Genomic DNA, 21,463 nt, shown 5'->3' with positions numbered 1-21,463 from the left:
TAAGGACGTTAGGTATTTTAGTAAAAAATATTCATTGAATTGTAAAATAAATGTTTATTTAAAAAAATATTTAGCCGAACAATATTAAATGGAATCATATAAGAATTATTTTCTTAATATTTGAATACATTTTTACATGAAGAAAAAATACATATTTACAAATATAAACGTAACATTTAATTTTAAAAATTACATATCTAAATATAAAACATTTCATTTCGATCAATTGCTACTAGATGTTTTTTGTTTAAAAATTTCAATTAGTAAATATTTACATATCTAATGCCTATACAGGTTCACTATTAATCGCCTAATTATGGATAATTATTAAGTGTCAGAACCTTCTACGAAAAATGATTTATAAAATAGTTAGCTAGTTCTACTCGACACTCAGTGCGTGGGTTCGATTCCCGCAGTTTTAAGAAAAAAAGTCAAGAACGATTTTTGTAATTGCTTTCTTAAAAAGCTCAGCGAGTTTTTTTTTATTTTTAAAGAATCGTTTATTTGTTTTCTTTTGTATATTTATATATATTAGTTTTCAAAAAAAAAAACTGGAGTTCTTATTATTTACTCAAATTTTTAGACCATTTCCGAAAAATCGTAAATAACTTGTGCTGGAAAAATGGGAATCGAGTTGTGGTAGATTATGTGGAATTTGAACCTGGAACCTTCGATCCGTGAGTTCGCAATATTACCATGGGACCACAACTCTGTTCCGCGAACGTACTTTTTCAAATGTGGGAAGTATAAAAAATATGCTATTTTGCTTGAGTAGTTATTTATTAAATTTAAATGCAAATCACAAAATCGGGTGGACATGTCATGTGCGGATTTATTCTCCAATGTGCAAATAATTACCAAATTATTAGCACAGATCACAGATGAGAAATGCACAATGTCGTTATTTAGTTTATTTTTTCGTGTATCTACAATAAAACATCGAAAAATATAATTATATCGTATTGTATAATAGGGACGAGTACTCCTTTGTGTCCCAAATTTATTTCCCATTGTGCCCCGGGGGGTGGGGCAGAATGGGAAATTTCTTCTTTTTTTAGGCGCTATTGTTTATGGTAATTATGGATTTAGGTAAGTTAAACACTTGTTTTTTAGTAAATAAATAAGTAAATAAATGTACAAATTGACAAATAATGATGTTATTCATTTCAAACTCTCACAAATTGCAATCACAGCTTAGCTACCCCGTTTCGCCCCGGGTTCCCCCTACATCGAATTACCATAGAATCACCGCACCATAGATATTAGTTATATTCGACAAAACCTGCATATTTTGTCTGTGTAATGTGTTTTGACTTTTGACAAACGAAAATTTGTGAATTGCTGCCGATTGCTGGTTTGAGTGACTATAAAAACAACTTCCATCGTTTATTTTTCTTCATTGAATTCAAGCATTTGTATTGCACCTTTAAATACTCACAAACATGGAGACTAAATCGCAAAAAATGCCTAAAGTAGCTAAGGTTTGGATCATTAAAACACAGCGAACATAGTTAACCTCATATAATAATTATTTGACGTTAAATAAACGTATTTTTTTTTAATTTCAGGTAAAAAATAAAGCGCCGGCAGAAATACAAATCACAGCTGAACAACTTTTACGTGAGGCTAAGGAACGTGATTTGGAGATTCTTCCTCCTCCACCAAAACAGAAGATTTCTGATCCCGATGAATTAAAGGATTATCAACATCGAAAACGGAAGGCTTTTGAAGACAATATTAGAAAAAATAGACTCGTGAGTACAGATTTAACTTATACTAGATGATTGCAAATATTAAAATATCGTTTTTCATGTCAAAAGTTGACACAACTGAAGGGCGTGCATGACAAGATGTATAAATGTGGAAGAACCTATGAATTTATTTTTTATTTATTAAAATTTTTGTACATAATGTTATTTGTACATTGGCGGGCTTATTGCCAAATGGAAATTTCTTCCAACCAACCAATAAAATAAAAGTTTTATTTTTATAATTCAAGTTACAGAACATATTCAATAGAAAAAAAAGATTAAAAAGTTAAAAATATATAAAAATAGAAATAAACGTATTTGTAAATTACCTTAAATCAAAACTATTACTCAATGGGAAAAAGGAAAAAAGAGGAAAGAGGAAAAGGGAAAGGAGGAGAGATTAAGGAATCAAAGGTATATTAGGATAGGCGTGTCTAGCGGTCTATCCTCTCTGCCTACCCTTAATGCCAATGTCTTAAATTTTAATTTCTTATGGATTTTAAAAATAGATACTACTATTTTAGATATATCACTAAAACAACCAATACGAAATTGCGGAAATAGATTAATGATATTAAAAAATATATGCATTTAAAAACCAAAACCACGGAAAAAATATCAAAAATAGTACATACATCCAGTTAAAAATTTTCACAAATATTACACAGTAAAGAGAAAAAATAATATATTTTATAAGACAACAATATGAAGATTAAGGGATGAGGAAATAGAGTGGAGGAGAGGGATTTTTAAATGAACATAATTTTTAAAGGTACATAAACTTATACTGACAACTGTTTAATTTTAGACTGTTTCAAAAAGTTTTTTTTGATGTCACAATTTTTTTTTTTTATATCAAATGGGGACAAAGTAAGTTAAATTTGTAGCAGCTACGATAAATAAACTGGTTTTGAACATAATTTTTTTGGGCAATGGATTATAAAAAAAAAATAATAACTTGTGTTGACTTTATATTATGATTATTTATTTAATAGCTGGAAATCATCAGAGTTTTTTAATTGTTTTTAATAAGAACATTTAGAACTCTACATATCGTCGACCTGACTTGTAAAACTCGTAAGTCCCAAACTTGCTTTTGTTCAGGAGAGAGTAATGACAGTTTTTAGTAGCGAAATTTGTTTTTGTTTTTTTTGTGTAAATATCTATTTATTAATGGTGTTAAGTTGCAAGTATGTTAATCGTATTAAATATTAATACACTAGCTTGTATACATAGATCCATATACTACAATACGTAAGAGTGAAGTGATGTTTCGGAAAAAACTTAAAACCCACTGGTTCTCTAAATCATTTGAATAAATCCTTAGCATGTGATGACAAAGTACATTGTTTTTCTTATTGAAATTAAATTTATTTCTTTATATAATCACTTTGTAAAGCGCCCTTGAGGTATTATGAAAATGACGTTGTATAAGTTATCCAAAATAATAATACGAGCGACTGTCATGGCTTGTTCCGGGTCAAAATCAACACTGTTTGTAACATTTTTTTTACCAAGCCATTATCATATAAAATTTATATTTTGCCATGTGATTAAAGATAATAGTAACTACTCATAGAATTAATTTGTAAATTTAAAAATATGTCCTTTTTGTCAAATTTTAATAAATATTTTTTTAGTTTTGACAAAAAAAATCTTTAGCCTTAGTATGTTGTATACCACAGTAAAGGACATGAAACATGCTGTAAAATAACACCCCTTCCAGCTCTCTAGCTCAATTAGGAGAGCTCCGACCAAAGACTTGACCGGATTCAATCCCAAAGTCTGAGACTAGTCGTCAGAGCCATGAAATCATCTCCAATTAACGCTTTATAAGTAGAAGCTTGTGATCCCCCACTCGGTATGAGAAGACAATACTTGGTGGATAGATTTCTTCTAAAATGCTCTGTCCAAAAAAACAACCTGCTCCTCAAAATGGTACAGTTTCTCTCTGACTGCGTGACATCCTCATCTTTGGTTTCATAAACTGCCCCATTTACTAGTTAACAGTTTTCATTTTTACAAATCTTTCGAATCTAGCATTTATCCTAAAGACTTTCTCCCCTTTATCGTTTTCCATTTAAAGCTTTTATTTATGTCCCAAGTATTGAACTCACATTCGGAGTCGAAAGCCACCTACAGCCTCGGTGTACATTTAACTGTATTCGGTTGTCAAGATGGATAGGTAGGAAAATTATCTACACCGGTGGTCAGATTCGCCAACCCATACGGGTGCGACTATATATTGTGAAGACGACAATTTTCAAAGATTGTACAAATTGCACAAGAATGCATCTGTATTTACCGCGGAATGTATCGCAATCCGAGAAGCTGTCAAGTATGCCTTAAGCTCACAATATAACAAGTGCCTTACAAAAAATCAAATCCCCTCCATCCTCTTATCCTGAGGACGAACTCTGCGTGAAAACTCAATTTCTTTTTTCTTTATCAGAGGCATCCAATAAGAGTATTGTTATGTCCTGGATCCCTAGCCATTGTGGTATTCCCGGTAACGAAAAAGTAGACGCAATTAGCAAAGGAGGCGGTTCACTCCGGGGATCCTGCGTACAGTAATTTACTACCACTGGGTGATCTCCTTGTTATGACGAAGGTGAAGCAACTTCGCACATGGCAAGAATATTAAGTAGCCTCCTCCCAAGCCAAGGGTAGACATCTTTTCTAACTGAAGCCAAGCGTAACAGAAAAGCCTTGGTTTTCTAAAGTGATTCTGAACAAGTTTGAGACATCCTCCATATGCAGAATGCGTATTGGGCACTGCTGCAATGGTTCTTACCTGTTCAGAATCCATGTCCGGGACTCTGCCATTTGCGAATGTAAGCTTGATGAGGAAGATTTAAACCATGTTTTTTTTGGATGCCCCATAAATGATTGTTATCCTGATTTCCTATCCGACCTCTCTGATATAAATATCCCATTCCCTATTCATATTCTAACTCTCCTGTCCCCACCCAATAAACGCGTATTTAAAATCCTATGTAAATATCTAGTTATAAATGGTGTAAAGCTGTAAATATGTTATATTATTATATGTATATATTATATTAAATACTAACTTACTAACTTGTATATATTATGTTACTAAAACATGTGTAAATATGTAAAAAAACAAAAAACTCGACACTGGCCAGAACACCTGAGTTGAGAGGTGAAAAGGCCATTAAAAAAAGAAGGAGAGCTCCTAGAGCAATTTTTAAAAATGTGTGCGGTTTTTGTCAAATTTTCGAAAACTTTACATGGCTGTAATTCAAAAAAGAGCTGACATATCTCGATGAAATTTGTTATCTTTTCAAGTCTAAATGAATGGTGAACCTGTGCAAAATTTCATGATATTATTTACCATTACTTTACCCATATAAAATGTGTGCTTTTACTTGTTTAAGGTTATCAGCAATTGGTTAAAGTATGCATCATGGGAGGAATCACAAAAACAAGTGCAACGGGCAAGATCCATCTACGAAAGGGCCTTGGATATGGATCATCGGAATATTACTTTATGGTTTGTAAATTATTTGACACCGAATAAAGCAGTTGGTAGTAAGTGCTGAATTAAAACATGTATATAATGAATGTTAGAAGAGAGTGAAACAAGGTGTGTGTGAAAGAAAAAAATTGCTGAAAGAAAAAGAAGGGATCAAAATGACCAAAAACCTCTAAGAAAATACATATATAATATAAAGCAGTAAAAAATCCCGAAACAGTAATGAAAGTGGATGTATGACACCGGTAAAAGGAAAAGATGGAAAAATGGTGACGAGTGATAGTGGAATAAAAACGAGATGGAAGGAATACTTTCAAGGAGGTGTATAAAACACATACAGAAAATATAAGAACTGCAACTCCTTAATTAAGTTTAAATGCGGATGATGGTATGACAGATATAAGTGTGAAAGAAATTAGAAGCGCTGCCAAATATATGGAGAATGGAAAGGTGCAAGATTTTGATAATGTTGCTACAGAGTTCATAAGGGCGGACGGTGAAAAAATGTTTGTACGGCTGCCTAAGATTTTTAACTGTTGTTTAGAAGAGAAAATCACTCCTCTAGATTGGAAAAGGGTTGTTGTTATGCCTCTACACAAGGGAAAAGGCTCAAGGGTGGAATGCGGAAATTATAGAGCAATCGACCTTTTAAGTGCTGTTGGAAAAATGTATGGAAGAATACTGATTGAGAGAGTAAGAAAACTTGCTAAAAATAGAGCGTGGGATATACAGAGCGGTTTTATGAATGGAAGAGGATCTATGGATCAAATATTTGCTTTAAGAAACATGACAGAAAACTTTCTTGCTAAAAACCAAAAACTTTTCTGCGCATTTGTCAATCTGCAAAAAGGGTTTGATGGAGATGACAGAAAAAAAAAATGAAAGTGTTATTAAAGTATGAAGTGAATGGCAATCTAACACGTGCTATTTCTTCTCTGTATAAGGACAGCATAGCATGTGTTAGGGTAAATTAATTATTTGTAGTATGGGTGGTTTGACATTCCTAAGGGAGTAAAACAGGGATGTGTGATGTCACCATGGCTGTTCGATAACTGTATGAAAGAACTGGAAGATTTAGAAATTGGAGCAAAAATGGATGATTTAACTGTCAATTGTCTTTCCTATGCTGATAAGCCGATTTAAAATTTGATGCCGTGCTTCTTGCTAGCAACAAAGAGGACCTGCAATTCTCGGTAACAAAAGTCTACGATGTATACAAGGGGAGTGATTTCCTTGTGATCTGGCATTCTATCCTCTCTGCCTACCCTTACGGCATTATGGTTTGTTTGTTTGTAACCTCAAATTGAATCATAAAACATTTGCCATATTTTTATATGCCATAAAAATTCAAATCTAGCTTTGTAATGGTTGAAATTGTTAATGGTTTAAATGCGGGAAAATACAACCGGCTAACTTTAACACCATCTCCAAATAAAGGTAGAAATGAGGAAAAAATGCCATATTTCTTTCTATATACGAGTATTATATTTATGTATTTCACCATACACAATTATTCTGACATTTGACATGTTGGGAATTTGTTAGGTTTGATTGTGCCATATTTTTCTCAATCTTCCTTGCAAACAAATAAGTATAAAATTACAAATGTTTTGTACACACAAAATTAATAATAACGTTTCTACCTCTCTAATAGTATGAAAATTCGTGTTTAAAGAGGGAGTTTGCTTTGCATTAATTTTTATTTGTATGTAACTAACTAACTAACTAACCATCACGCCATTTCCCCAGAGGGGTAGGCAGAGAGGATAGAACGCCACACCACTCTGTCCTGGCACACTTCCTTTGCTTCCTTCACATTCATACATCTTCTCATGCACGCACGTCGATTATTCCGACTTTTCACATGACCACTTTCAAGAATTTGTTGTACTTGATCATGCCATGTCTTTCTCGGCCTTCCTCGACTTCTACAACCAGACACATTCGCATCATAAATCTTTTTAGCCGTTCTTTCATCATTCATTCGCTCCACATGACCGAACCATCGCAAAAGACCTTTCTTAATTTTGTCGATAATGCTTAACTCAGCCTTGCATTCTGCTCTAATTTCGACATTAGGGCACCTATCATACATTGTTTTTCCGCACATTCGCCTGAGGGATCGCATTTCAACAGCATTCAGTCTACTTTCGTCCCTTTTTTTCCAACTCCATGCTTCGCTTCCATACATTAGGGTTGGTACCAGAACTCCATTATGAACTGCTAATTTAGCCTCTTGCGATAGACACTTATTTGCTACGACAGACTTTAAGGCACCATTAACTCTGTTACCGGCACTAACCCTCCCTCCTTTCTTTTCTTTCTTTTCATATCTATATAATATAAATTATATAAAAGTTTGATTTTTTCAAATTTTTTATTGCTGTGATAAATAAAAAAAAATGTATTTCACTGATTGATTGATTTTTAAATGTTTAGGTTGAAATATGCTGAATTAGAAATGAGGAATCGACAAGTAAACCACGCTCGTAATCTGTGGGATCGAGCTGTCACCATCTTGCCCCGGGTAGCCCAATTTTGGTACAAGTACACCTATATGGAAGAGATGTTAGAAAATGTGGCTGGCGCAAGACAAGTAACCATTTATCTTTTTATACTTAAATCCTTTTAATAAATTGATATTTAAAAAAATAATTCTTTATAAATATTTGCAGGTGTTTGAACGTTGGATGGAATGGCAGCCAGATGAGCAAGCTTGGCAAACTTACATCAACTTTGAACTCCGGTATAAGGAGATTGATAGAGCCCGACAAATATACGAGCGTTTTGTGATGGTTCATCCGGATGTAAAGAATTGGATTAAGTATGCACGCTTTGAAGAAAACCACGGATTTATCAACGGTTCGAGAAATGTTTTCGAAAGAGCTGTAGAATTTTATGGAGACGAAACCCTAGATGAGAGACTGTTTATTTCATTTGCCAGATTTGAAGAAAATCAAAAGGAACATGACAGAGCTAAAGTAATATACAAATATGCTCTGCAGCATATTCCAAAAGAGAAAACGAATGACCTCTATAAAGCGTATACTATTCACGAGAAGAAGTATGGAGATAGATCAGGCATTGAGGATGTTATTGTGAGCAAACGCAAATTTCAATATGAACAAGAAGTCAAGGATAATCCCACAAACTACGATGCGTGGTTTGATTTCCTACGACTCATAGAAAATGATGGAAGTTTAGAAGAAATCAGAGAGACTTATGAAAGGGCGATAGCTAATGTCCCTCCAACAAAAGAAAAGCACTTTTGGAGAAGGTATATTTATCTATGGATAAACTATGCTCTGTTTGAAGAACTAGAAGCGCAAGACATAGATCGTACGAGACAAATATACAGAACATGTTTGGATCTACTTCCGCACAAAATTTTCACGTTTTCTAAAATATGGCTTATGTATGCACAATTTGAAATCAGATGCAAAAACTTAATGCAAGCCAGAAAAACACTTGGGTTAGCTCTTGGTATTTGTCCTAGAGATAAACTTTACAGAGGTTATATAGATTTAGAAATACAACTCAGAGAATTTGATAGGTGTAGGATTCTGTATCAAAAGTTTTTGGAATTTGGTCCTGAAAATTGTATTACGTGGATGAAATTTGCAGAACTTGAAACCCTTCTCGGAGATATCGACAGAGCCAGAGCTATTTATGAGTTAGCTGTAAATCAACCCCGACTTGATATGCCCGAATTGCTTTGGAAAAGTTTTATTGACTTTGAAGTATCTCAAGGAGAGACAGAAAAAGCGAGACAGCTGTACGAAAGACTTTTAGATCGCACGGTTCATGTCAAAGTGTGGATGTCCTATGCAAAATTCGAACTGAATTCTGAAAATACAGATAACGTCAATGTAGAGATGGCCAGGCGAGTTTATGAAAGGGCTAACGATAGTTTAAGAAATGTACAAGAAAAAGAATCCAGAGTTCTTCTACTGGAAGCTTGGAGAGACTTTGAAAATGAAAGTGGAGATGATCTTAGTATTAAGAAGGTGTTAGATAAAATGCCCCGTAGAGTCAAAAAGAGACAAAAGATTGTGTCAGAAAATGGAGTGGAAGAAGGTTGGGAAGAGGTATTTGACTATATATTCCCAGAAGATGAAATGGTTAAACCTAACCTGAAACTTCTTGCTGCTGCTAAAAATTGGAAGAAAATCAAAGAAAAGGAGGGAACCGAAAGTGAAACAATACAAACAAGCTCATAAATACTTTATTACCATAATCATTATACACAAAAACAATATCAATTAATAATTGCAATTCTCACAAATCATAATAAACTCATTATCTTAATAATTGTTTTATTTTTAAGCAATATTACATTTTATTATCAATCAACATCCTCAGGTCTAACAGGATGAGTTAATGGTATAACAGATTTTTTCTCAACATCTCTCGAACATGCTTTTCTCATATCTGGAACAAAAATACATTTAGAATGTAGTAAAGTTATGACAGATTTAAAACAAAATTAAGATATTCAATATGCAGAACAAAAAACTTGTTCAATTCTGTTAATTGAGATGTTGATTTTTCTTTGCACTTGATAATTTACAATTGAGATAGTGGTGCCATTGATATCCTTAATTCAGTGCACTAAACTAAAGGAAATATTTTTATTGTTAGCACAGCTAAGATTTAAAATATTTTCATACCATATGCATCTTCATCGGGATCTCCAGAATAATATTCTAAGACTTTTCTATACACGATGTAGCCCAGTTCAGTATACATTGCTATAGCCACCTTGTTACTGACTCTTACAAATAAGTCAACGAAGTATGCATTTTTACTGGAAAGCAATATCACAAATTTATGTATTAAAAAACTATTTTGCTAATTGTTTTGACATGCTTACTAACCTAGAGAACATAAATGTATTTTCTAAGCCCTTTTTTAACATACCTTTTTGTTAAGAATAAAATATTTTTAACACTTAACAAATAAAACTTTCTAATCTCTTAATTTAAGTTTGCATGTGAATATTTTCTTCATATAAAATTGATGTTATAAAATGTATTAAATAAAAAATTTAAAATATGTATAATTATTTGGAAAAATAATTTGTAATAACTTATTATGCAGAAGTATTTACATTTTTATGATTTACCCAGATATTTCAATTTCGGGGACCATTTTCAAAGAGTTTTTACAAATAAGTCACTATTGGAAACTCGGCGATAGGCTCTAAATAATCATCTAAAGCATCTGAAAGTACAAATACCGCCCACAGTTTGGACTTCCCTACGTGGAAAGTTCTCAATAGACTAAGGGTAGGCGTGTCTAGGTGCAAATACAATCAACAGAGGTGGGTTTTTCTCGCGGGAGATGACATGAACTGTGATTGTGGAGAGGTGCAGGATGATCCACATCTGCTGCGGTATCCACAAATGCAGTTAACTTGTGATGATAATGATTTGAGGATGGCCACTGACAAGGCGATATCTGTCGCTGCACGCTGAAGTGGCAAGATCTGAAGTCCGGACCCGGTAAGTAAGTATTAGAAAATGGAAATCAAGTTGTAGTAGAGTGGGATTCGAACCAGCCAAAACTGTCTTTGTAATTTTTCTATTAATAATATTTTTAATATAGTTTTTAATAAAGTAATCAATTATTTTGTGTAATAACCTGTTTACTTATGTAAAAATAAACAATGTACATTATTCCAAAATATTGATGTCTCTTGGTGGTTTTTTTTATTAATTTAACCTCTTGAAAGGTTTTTTTTCATCGTGATTTTCTTTGAACTTTTGATTGGTAATAATACCTGTCTCTTGTTGAACTTAGAATGACATTTTTTTACATTTGTACTGTAACAATACTCAAATCAATAATGGAAAGCACACTTGAACAACATTTGCAAATTGTGGAAATTTTCTCTTCGTGAAACTATGAATTTACCGCATGACAAATTTGGTGACAACATTATTTCCAAAAATGGTCCTGTTAGTAGGCCTCAACGATCCTGTGATATGAAACTATTGGATTATTTTCTATGGAGCTACAATAAGTCCACGGTCTATGGAAAAAATCAACAACCCTAGAAGCATTAGAAACCAATATAACATGCACCTTTACGGAAATAATGATGGATTTTTTTGGTAAAAATTGAACTGACAGAATGTGCTAAGTAACTGAGAGAACATATTTCAGGTATTTAAAAAAAAAGTGTATTTTCATTCTTTCGAACACGAACACAATCCAGCAAATATTTGCTTCTTTAATTTCAATCTCAAGTTGTATCAAGCTCAATGGAAATAACATTAACACAACAAATAAATATGGAATAATACTTTTCTGACTCATCTTCAAGAAACTTCATGAGCGTAGCCGCTAGTCCCAATCTTCTATACTCCGGTGCCACAGTCAGTGCTGTAACATGACCATGCCAGTTTTCACCGTGACCTTCCGCTTTTCCCATTACTAAATTTCAAAAAAATAAATTCTTCAGTGCACATGAGAAATATAAAAATAAAAAGCAGAAAAATCACCACATACAATTTTAACGCCAGATAGTTGTGGTCCACTTTATTCTTCACCAAAAATCCAAACTTGATTGATGCCGATATCTAATCAATAAAAAAACTATTTCATTAATCAGAATCGGCCATATAAAAAAATAAAAAAAATACATTGCCGGAAGGAACCTGTCTGTGAATCGAATTTTTAAGACAGATTTTGTAAAACAAATTAAATTTTTTAATCGATCGAATATTATAAAGTAATTCTTAACCAAGGCGCAACTTTTTAAATATTAATTACAATGATATTTACACAGTATATATTTTTAACAAACTACTATTTTTAACAAACAATTTTGTTCAGGCCAAAATTTAAAAACTATTTTAGTTTTAAAAAAAAATCTGAAATTTAGAATGATCTCAAAACAAACCACCGTGCATTTGATAAGGTGATTTATTTTTACCTTGAATTTTTGTTTATTTGTCGGGTTTCTGTAATAAGTTAACAACTATAATTTTATCAAAAAATATATTTATTCATAACAACTGGTATCAAATTATCTTTGTTAAGTAAATTAAAATATTTTATTAATACAAAACTGTGTATTTTATAAGATTCAACTGCGGTTTTATTTTAATTGTTGATTTGAGATGAGCTTTTAGCTTCAAAAGTGCAATAAACTGAAGAAAAAAAAAACTAAATTCAAATAGAAGGCTGAGAAATAAATGTGTTAGATAACTTATAAATTAAACATATGTATATTGTTATTATTTGAGCACACATAAGAATATGTTTATGTGTGCCCTATTTCAAGATTAAAAATAAAATAAATATCTCAATAATATCAATGTTTATTTTTTGGGTGATACCGTGTGTGTTGGATTTGTTCCGACATTTCGGCTACCATTGCAGAAGCCATCTTCAGGGTAAACTGTGTGTGACACTGTACAAAGTACTCGTAATTTGTACAGTGTCACAGTCGGCACTAGGAACATTTCTATTCGTTTTTATAGTATGTAGTGCTGGAAACCATGTTTAGTTTATTTTGAGCCCGTTGTATTAGTTAATGTTATTTGGGTGCCTGTGTATTTCAATTGCCCCTTTTATTATGCGTGCACTGTAATTACTGGAGATGGCTCCTGCAATGGTAGCCGAAAAGTCAGAAAAAATATCACCCAAAAACGAAACATATTGGTAACAGTGACCGTGAAAACCTTCGCACCTACTAGTAAAATGTTAGTCACCAACTTGTTTCAGAAACCTGATGATTTATTGGTATAAATGTTACTAAACTACAAAAAATATATAAACTAATTTTAAGATATTTATGTTTATGTTTTTGTTTATATGGTAGAATTGGCTCTGCACTATGTAGCCATTTTATTGGAATAAAAAATAAAAAAGAATAATGTTATCAATAACAATAAAATATTAATTTAAAAGGGAACATTATTTTGTTAAATGAATGTAATCCATAAGGATAATAATAAATAATTATAATTATATGATAATAAATAAATAATAAAATTGGCAATGAATAAATGAAAGCAGCAATATATTAGAGAATTATAGATGATAAATGCCAATCGTAAGTTCGGATTTAGGGAAAACCCGGCAGCCCCATACCAATTGGTAAGATTTTTAAATCACAGCCTGTCTTTGGTAAAATAAGCAATAAGAACCAAATTCAATACAATACTGAAAGAGACACAATTCCTTCCTCAACAAGATTTACATCTGTTGATGGCCTAGTAGTACCAAAATTTAAAAATAAATATGGACAATGTACGTTGGATTATATTGTTCCAAAAGTATTTAATTTGTTGCCACTTGACATGAAAACATGTCATAGTAAAAATAAAATTAAGTTTCTATTACGTAAGTGGTTAGTAGATAAAACGTTCCTATATTGATTTATTATTTATGTAATACATTTTTTTTATTTATTATTTTTTTTATTTTTTACCCCTCATTGAATACATTTTTGTTATTTTCTTGGGTTAACCTTTTCTTTTCTTTTATTTCTTTCTTATTTCATTTACATTTTTTAGATCTTAATTTTAATATGTACTTTTAATTTTCTTATTATTTTTTTTTCTGTTGATATGAATTGAAATTCTCGATTTACTTTGCTTTGTTTAATTTATTTTTTATCTTGTTTTGATTACATTTATGAGCACACACTATTTATATATGTGTCTATTATTTTTTTTTCTTATATTTTAAATATATTTAAGTAAATTACTATTCTTTAATTTTAATTGTATTATTTTACTCTATTTTCTTACTTAAAAAATAAAAAAAAATCTTTAAACTATTTTTATGTTTATTATTTTATACGTATACAGTATTATGTCTGTACTCTTCTTATTTGACTATTAATTAAAACTAATGTCTGAGCACCCGATGACAAACTATTATTGAATAGTTTATCGGGACAAAATATATCTTAATACTTTGTTTTCTTTATAATGTATTAATATTGTAATAATATGTATATTTTATTGAATAAAGACTCTATAATGTATTTTACCATCTGCTCATTATCTGGTTAAAAAATGTCCCTGAAATATATTTATTAATATTTTATTTTATAAACATCTTTTGCTTTCGGGGTAAACAAAAATGGCAACACATGAGGAAAAAACATTAGTAATTATCATACTATATTCATATAGATTTTTTTTAAAAGATCAACCCGCTAAGCCTCTATTTAGAGGCTTGTCAGGAGGTGGGAAAGAGGGGGGATATGGAAGGAAGTTATGAAAAATACACCACAACACCCAGACCAATTGAGAAAAAAATCGTTCTTGATTTTTTTTTCAACTGGCGGGAATCGAACCTGCGACGCCAGTTTCACGGTTAGCCGTCTAACCAACTGCACCACGGCGCCTGTCATGAGACATAAAATAATAAAGAACCTAGCATTATCAAAATTAAAGAAACATACTAACTATATCCCATAATTTCGCCACTTGGTGACTCCGCAACTTGGAAATATTCTGGCCAGTGTGCCAAATACTGAGTATAGAACAGAAGTCCATATGTTTCAGTTAGTGGATCCAAGTTACTGTGAATTAAAAAATATATTTAATATAAATACTTAAATGTTCACTGAAATATTACAAAAAATTAAAATGTGAAGTACTCACACGTTATTAAATTTCAGCATATCATTACAAGTGAACGGTCGCAAAGTAGTCATTTTTTATTTGCAGGTTTCGCAGAGAAAATGATTTGCTCTAACCTAAAAAATATTTTTTATCCGTACCAATGTTCACGGCACTCAACTACAAATAAAATATAAAAGTGACAAAATGAGAAGTGTTTGGCCAAAAATCTCTGTAATATCCACAGATTACAGATATCTTTAGATAGGAAACTATGGTACTATATCTAAGCACTTTGGGCGTCGATCGCAGCGCTGTCTAGTGTGGCATACAAGAAGCTTTGACGATGGCGCGAAAATTCAAATCACTGCGTTGCATCGTATATTGATATTTATTGTACAATATCAATACAAAATTGCTTAATTAAATACAAGTATTAGCACGCAATTTAATTTTTCTGTCCTGTATTTAAAAAAACAATTTTATATTGATATTGCACATTAAATTTATTATGGAATAGGAATACATAAATAAAAATTTTTAAAAACATTTTTAATAGTTTTATTTTACTGTTAAAATAAATCGCTCGATTCTATTATATACGTCAGAAAGAATCGAGAAAGAAAACTGACACTTGTAAAATAATATTATATACATGTGTGGTTAGTATATTGGATTATCAAAAATAACAATTGAGTATTATTTAAAAATTGTGCAGCATTGTGATCAGCATTGGATCCCTGCTATTCCTGGATGAAAAATATTTTCTTCGTGCAGATTAAGAGCCATGGCATCAACAATCACCATTCTGAAACAAAAGAATATTATTAATGGTGGATAATTTATTTTATTTCACATTGACATTTCTAGGCTGCTGCTTAGGAATAAAACAAGAAGGAAGCACTTATAAGCTTATTAAGTAATGAAATGAAGTGCTTATATGGCAGGTAAGAAGAAAAGGGTATGCATGTATCTACTTTATTGTCTGCGCTTCTTATTCTTAAGTCTTTTATTATAAGACTTTCTAGCTTGTAATTTGAGAGGATCAACAATGCAAGACTCTAATTTTTTTCGCCCAGTTAATAGAAAGTTCATTTGTTTACACCAAGAAAAAATACATAATCGTAATACTAAGTTAACAATAAAATCAAAAAGATGGCCTCTATGTGCTGGACAAGATAAACATGCTGGATTTAATTTAGATAGTACTATTTCCTTCAAACTCGACATAACATGAAACTTATGGCAAATAATCGGTAAATTATTTTTGCAGTGATTGACAATGGTATTAAAAACTTTATGGATTTTGATTGTTGGGTGGATTAAAGTATTTGGACCACATGCCCTAGAAGTTATTAAACTATGCCCCGGTAACTGTATTTTAGATTTAAGATCCAGTCTACATTCACAACAAGATCCAAATTTAGATAGAGCCCGTTTTGCCACATAACCAGCTATATATTTACAAACCGCAACATATTGACTACTTTTCTGTCTTGAAGAACTTGTTGGTAAGGAGTGACTTCGATGTCCGATGTTAAAAAAAGTTTTAATGAATCTAAAATTTCACCGTCATCATTTTCACAATTTGCTCCAATGGAGCGAGTATGAGATAAGTTTGATATGAGAAGCGACTTAAAAGCATCTTTAAAATTTGAACTAGAGGGGTTAATGTTACGTGCACCCTGACTTCTTACCATGCCAAAAAAGTTTTCAATGGGGTCTTGGTTAAGGTTACGTGGAAGCACAAAAGTAAATTTATAACATGTAAGTAATTTATTACTCAAATATGATATTGCTTCCAGAGTTGTAATCCAGTTACGCACTGTAGGTGGTATTGATATTTTTTGGTTTTAGGAATCTACAAATTTTACTGATTTTAAGATGGAAATAGCTTCCTGCCAAAATTTCCAGTAGGGAGATGTTAATCTGACTCCACAACGGTATTTACAAATAATACTATCAGCATTGAGAGAACTGCCATTTAAACTGTCGATAAGTTTATTTATAAATAAGACAAGATCAGCAGTCTGCGATGCCCCATCGTCAATATCATCCACAGTATCTGCCAAAGATTTCATGGTAGTTCCTACTGTCCTGCTGAACACCAACCTTGACCTTCATTTTTCTAAGTTTATCAGGGAAAATATGACAATCTGTTAATTTGTGCATTTGGAAAAAGTCTTCCCCTCTTGCTTGATCGTATGTGTATGATTGTACAATATGGGACCACTTTGCTATTTTTGATACAGAATTTTGAATAAAATGTACATCTTTTACTAGCATATTATTTCTAAATCCCTTCAAAAGATGTGGCACATCAAACATTTGTACGATTTCATGGCCTTCAATTTCAAACCCGTGAACTTTATATTCAGTACCACCCCGAAGGTACAATTCACGGGTTTCCTGTTTCAGGATATTTATTTTATTTACAGCAGAGTTGTGCAGTGACATATACATAAGCCAACAGAGTTTGTATTCCACCCTCTGTGGAAAACGTAGCCAGTGTAGTTCCTGAAGTAGTGGAGTGATATGACTGAACTTAGAGATTCCGAAAATAAGTCTCGCTGCGGTATTCAATACAGATTGTAGGCGAGTCATTTTGTTCATTGGTAGACCTGCATAGATACCATTACAATAATCGCCTCTAGACACTACAAACGCATTTTTTAATTGACGGGCGGCATCAAACCTTTATTGATGTCGGTGAGTTTCATCTAGATAAATTATTTCACCTCCTAGGTAATGCCTAAAAACACTTTAATTTTTTTATGCAAGTTTTTTAATCAACAATATTTTAAGAGTATGTCCAAATGTTTGTAGGGAGTTATTTAGATTGAAACTTAAAGATAACTGGTAAATGTACTAAGAAGTTATGTTATTTCTTGGTAGTTGTAATAATATAATAAAAAATAAAAAAAGTTTTTGTGCAACTGTCTCACAAATTGATATTTCTTCCAAGAAAAATATTCCGTTTCACTAATAGCTAGTTCACGCATAATGGATTGAGCGAGATAGACAACAGTTGCCGAAATTACAAACAGCTGTGGTAAATTACATATTTTTTACATTTATATATGTATATATTTAATCTTACTTTGTTACTCTAACAAACAATTTAACTCTGCAAAGCGTCCTTTTTATTGTGAATAAATTTACAAAATATATCATTCAAAATGATAACGGATAGTGAAAGTGATATAGAAATAATAGTACCTCACCGAGAAACTTGGAGACTTAGCAGCTCAACCTATTCCGAAAGTGAATTAGACAATAACGATCAACTTCTAAGTGATGTGATGATAGTTTATATGACTCTTAAGGAAGAAATCGAAGAAACTTTTTCTGAAGTATTCTTGGATCAATATCGAGCTGATATACCTCATTTACCACAATTACGTTTTGTTTGTAGAATAGTTTGTAGAATAGAGTTTGTATAATAATAATTACGTTTTTTTTGTAGAGTAATAATTAACACCTAATGAACAGCTAAAACATTTTAATTTCCCATTACTGTGGGTACCCATTATAATAAATTAACAAATTATTTTTTTAATATTCAAACATCCTAATTGACAAACATTAGGTTCCATGGTAAATTATTTTTATGTTTTATGGCTCTTTACTTATTTGTTTATATTCTTAATTAAGGGGTTTTCCGGTGATATTGGGACCTCACTAGATAGGAGTTATTATATTAAAGTTAAAATATTCAATTAGTTATTCAACGAAGGACATCAATATTTTCGTAATCACTGGGTCGGGCATAATAGCGGGGAAAGCACAGAATACAATTATTTTCCTCAAATATCATATAAGTGATTGAAAAATCTAAATATTAACATTGACTACTGGACTACATTACTCTGCTGGAGTGCACTCAGACCAGAAATACGCAGTGGGCCTGATATGTCATCAGCGTTGATATCTAAAAACATTATTAATTAGTAATATGTGACAATGTGTCAATGAGTCGGACAAGTAACTGTATGTATACATTTTAAGTTCTTCGAAAATACAAACAGCTTTAATATGCCGATTTGCTGGAGAAAATTATGGGTCAGAAATTTGTTTCAACTGAGAGGGTCACTTTCATGGTCATGTCATACGATATAAATGTGCTATAAACTTTTTAATAATTAAAAAAGGAATGGCCCACGCTCAGACGCTGTAGTCTTTGTCGATCACAAAAACGGCATTTGTAAATTTGCAGAAAACACCCACAAAACTAGAAAAATCTTATGGTACTATAAAAATCATTTAAACTTGTCAAATACATAATAAGATTCTTGTTTGTAATATTTAAAAAAACTTATGTATTCATTGTTATCATTTGTTAGTCAAAAACATTCCAACTGTTGTGTAGATTTTATAATTCACCCTTTTCACAAAATGGCTATTATCTCAGTTTCACTTTTCTATGGCTGGCTGCTTTCTGTATAACTACGTTCAAATATCATCACTTTTGACTTAGTTTGGTTCATCGCCAATTGGCTCTCCAGGCATACATCATACATTCTAGAGACTATTTGTTGCAAATCCTCGTTGCTGCTTGCTAACAGAACTGCATCATCAACATACAACAAGCAGCTGACTGAAAAATTATCAGTTTTTGCTCCAATACCCATACATTCTATCTCTTTCATACAGTTGTCCATGTATAGATTAAACAACCATAGTGACATTACACATCCCTGTTTCATGCCTTTTGAGATCGCAAACCAAGATGTAAATCTCCCATTAACTCTTACACACGCTGAACTCTCCTGAATTTATATGTATTTTTTCTTATTTTTTTCTTTTTAACAAAGAAACAAAGATGTTTCTCTTTCTCTTATATATAAATATGTATGTCTGTAAATTTTTATTACAAAAATAAAAAAATATTACTACAAACCAGAAATAGGTTGGATGAAAGTCGTACCACTGCAACTGGCAACGCCTTCCGGGAGTGCACAGGGGAGTTCTTCAGTAACAGCTACGCCGACTGTAATTCACAATAAAAATAAAATGAACATCATACCAGATAACATAATGCAAGAATTTCAGGAAAAACCTTGAAAGATCGAGTAAGGCTTGAACGAATAGAAAAAAATAAGCTGAGATGGTTAGGACGTGTAGAAAGCATTAACGATAATATAATAACTGAGATAGAACATAAGTCTGAAAGAAGGGGTGTAAGGAAATGTGAAAATTATAGAAATACATACCCGAACTCTGTTCACCAAGTAAATAATGAAAACTATTTTCTTTGGATGGTGACTTGTTAAACCCTGTAAAAAAAATACAAATTACCAACACCACATTTCAAAAACACATCCTTACAATTGTATACACACCATGCCACCCTAGTAATTGTTTGTAAATAATGACCAAATAAAAATGTCGGAAGTTGCAGGAAAAGGCACTACGCCAACTTTGTACATACATTATAACCCGATTAATCAACTGTAAAAACAATATAAACTCCGATTGAGACAAAAAATATGGAACGATATAGCAAAACTGTAAGACAAATCACAAACACCACATTCCAAAAGCAGACTTGCAATTGTATAGACACAAGACAGATAAATAAGGTGCAATTACAGTGGAAAGCTAACCTAAGTCGTACATATATTTTTCTTGCAGAAATACTAATAACTTTAATTGTAAAATGGGTCCAGATTAATAAAAGTATGCTTTCCCTATGAGTTATAAATTTGCAGGGCAGGCAAACGGGACGAATAATGGTGCAACATGAGACAAATTCTTGAAATAATTATGTATGAAATATCATGTAATTTACCTGGCAATCCAATGGTAGGCACAGAGCACAATAAAAGCTGGATGTCATTGTATTGGCTAAAGTTGAATGCGTTGAAGTGTTTAATGCATACAAAACAACGTCGATTAATCTTGTCATCGGATAAATTCATAAATTTGGGACTTTGAACACGATTGATCCGTTCTTTAAATAAATGTGGATATCGTTTCGGAAAACGATGTAGTTTTTTCGTAGAATTACGATTCGGTACGCAACAACTCGGTATTTCGAAGAAAAAGTGCAAAAACACAGAGAGCAGTGTGACAGCGATTTCGAATGGAAACGGATAAATTGGCGGTTCGTCTAGAAGGACGCCGGCCGGCACGGCGTGGCTGGGCGCACGCCGCCGACAGTTGCGCCACAAACTGTATTGATTTACTAGCAAGTGGCTTGTGCGACATCGGAAGAATGACTAGAAAGTCTTGTATTGGCTGAAAACTGCCTGGTAATATCCCTTAAAATACTCTTCCTACATTTGGCACTATTCGCCTATGAAAAATCGGTAATCTGGCAGAATTAAACATTTGACGTTGTTTCTTGTTTCTACTGGTAGGAATAATCGAATTAAAATAATCGAAATATTCGATTATTAAAAAGGTCGGGACATTTCGAAATGCTTACAATTAATCGAGTTTACTCGTACTAATCGGAAAAATAATCGAGATCTCTCGAGTGAACTCATTCGAAATGGTTTTCCGAGACAATCGAGATATGAATTCGGGCTTGAGATTTCGAGACAATCGAAATATGATTTCGGACTTGACATTTCGAGACAATCGAAATATGATTTCAGACTTGAGATTTCGAAACAATCGAA

At 32.2% G+C, this 21,463-nt stretch overlaps 2 protein-coding genes across 4 annotated transcripts; one reads left to right on the top strand and one right to left on the bottom strand.

Annotated features, from left to right (window-relative positions):
- The first annotated feature begins 1,318 nt into the window (after window positions 1-1,318).
- Window positions 1,319-9,558, top strand: crn (pre-mRNA splicing factor crn). The gene is made up of 5 exons (XM_088225053.1): window positions 1,319-1,481; window positions 1,569-1,754; window positions 5,153-5,268; window positions 7,690-7,846; window positions 7,926-9,558. Exons 1-5 carry the CDS (start codon window positions 1,443-1,445, stop codon window positions 9,468-9,470), a joined length of 2,043 nt encoding a protein of 680 aa, XP_088081179.1. The 5' UTR covers window positions 1,319-1,442; the 3' UTR covers window positions 9,471-9,558.
- Window positions 9,460-21,217, bottom strand: Naa20A (N-alpha-acetyltransferase 20 A). 3 transcript variants are annotated; one of them, XM_088225055.1, is made up of 6 exons: window positions 21,120-21,217; window positions 14,880-15,017; window positions 14,682-14,797; window positions 11,559-11,688; window positions 9,921-10,057; window positions 9,460-9,681 (listed from the first exon to the last, which is right to left on the bottom strand). In XM_088225055.1, the coding sequence occupies exons 2-6, from the start codon at window positions 14,930-14,932 to the stop codon at window positions 9,596-9,598; spliced, it is 522 nt and encodes a 173-aa protein (XP_088081181.1). In that variant the 5' UTR covers window positions 14,933-15,017; window positions 21,120-21,217; the 3' UTR covers window positions 9,460-9,595. The 3 variants fall into 3 exon arrangements, with proteins under 3 accessions (XP_088081181.1, XP_088081182.1, XP_088081180.1); XM_088225056.1 differs by having other exon boundaries at window positions 14,880-15,069; window positions 21,089-21,211; XM_088225054.1 differs by lacking the exon at window positions 21,120-21,217 and having other exon boundaries at window positions 14,880-15,080.
- Window positions 21,218-21,463: the final 246 nt, after the last annotated feature.

Source organism: Micrasema longulum, unplaced genomic scaffold, assembly GCF_059751315.1.
Source record: "Micrasema longulum isolate JH-2025_06_02 unplaced genomic scaffold, ASM5975131v1 h1tg000328l, whole genome shotgun sequence".
NCBI classification, from domain to species: Eukaryota; Metazoa; Arthropoda; class Insecta; order Trichoptera; family Brachycentridae; genus Micrasema; species Micrasema longulum.
This window is presented reverse-complemented; position numbering and strand designations above follow the sequence as displayed.

Excerpts from the sequence above, each read along its gene's own strand:
- crn (XM_088225053.1), top strand. The coding sequence starts at position 1,443 with ATGGAGACTAAATCGCAAAAAATGCCTAAAGTAGCTAAG. Across the intron at positions 1,755-5,152 it reads ATATTAGAAAAAATAGACTC|GTTATCAGCAATTGGTTAAA; the intron begins GTGAGTACAGAT and ends TACTTGTTTAAG. Across the intron at positions 7,847-7,925 it reads ATGTGGCTGGCGCAAGACAA|GTGTTTGAACGTTGGATGGA; the intron begins GTAACCATTTAT and ends AAATATTTGCAG.
- Naa20A (XM_088225055.1), bottom strand. The coding sequence starts at position 14,932 with ATGACTACTTTGCGACCGTTCACTTGTAATGATATGCTGAAATTTAAT. Across the intron at positions 14,798-14,879 it reads ATGCTGAAATTTAATAACGT|TAACTTGGATCCACTAACTG; the intron begins GTGAGTACTTCA and ends TTTAATTCACAG. Across the intron at positions 9,682-9,920 it reads TCCCGATGAAGATGCATATG|ATATGAGAAAAGCATGTTCG; the intron begins GTATGAAAATAT and ends TTTTTGTTCCAG.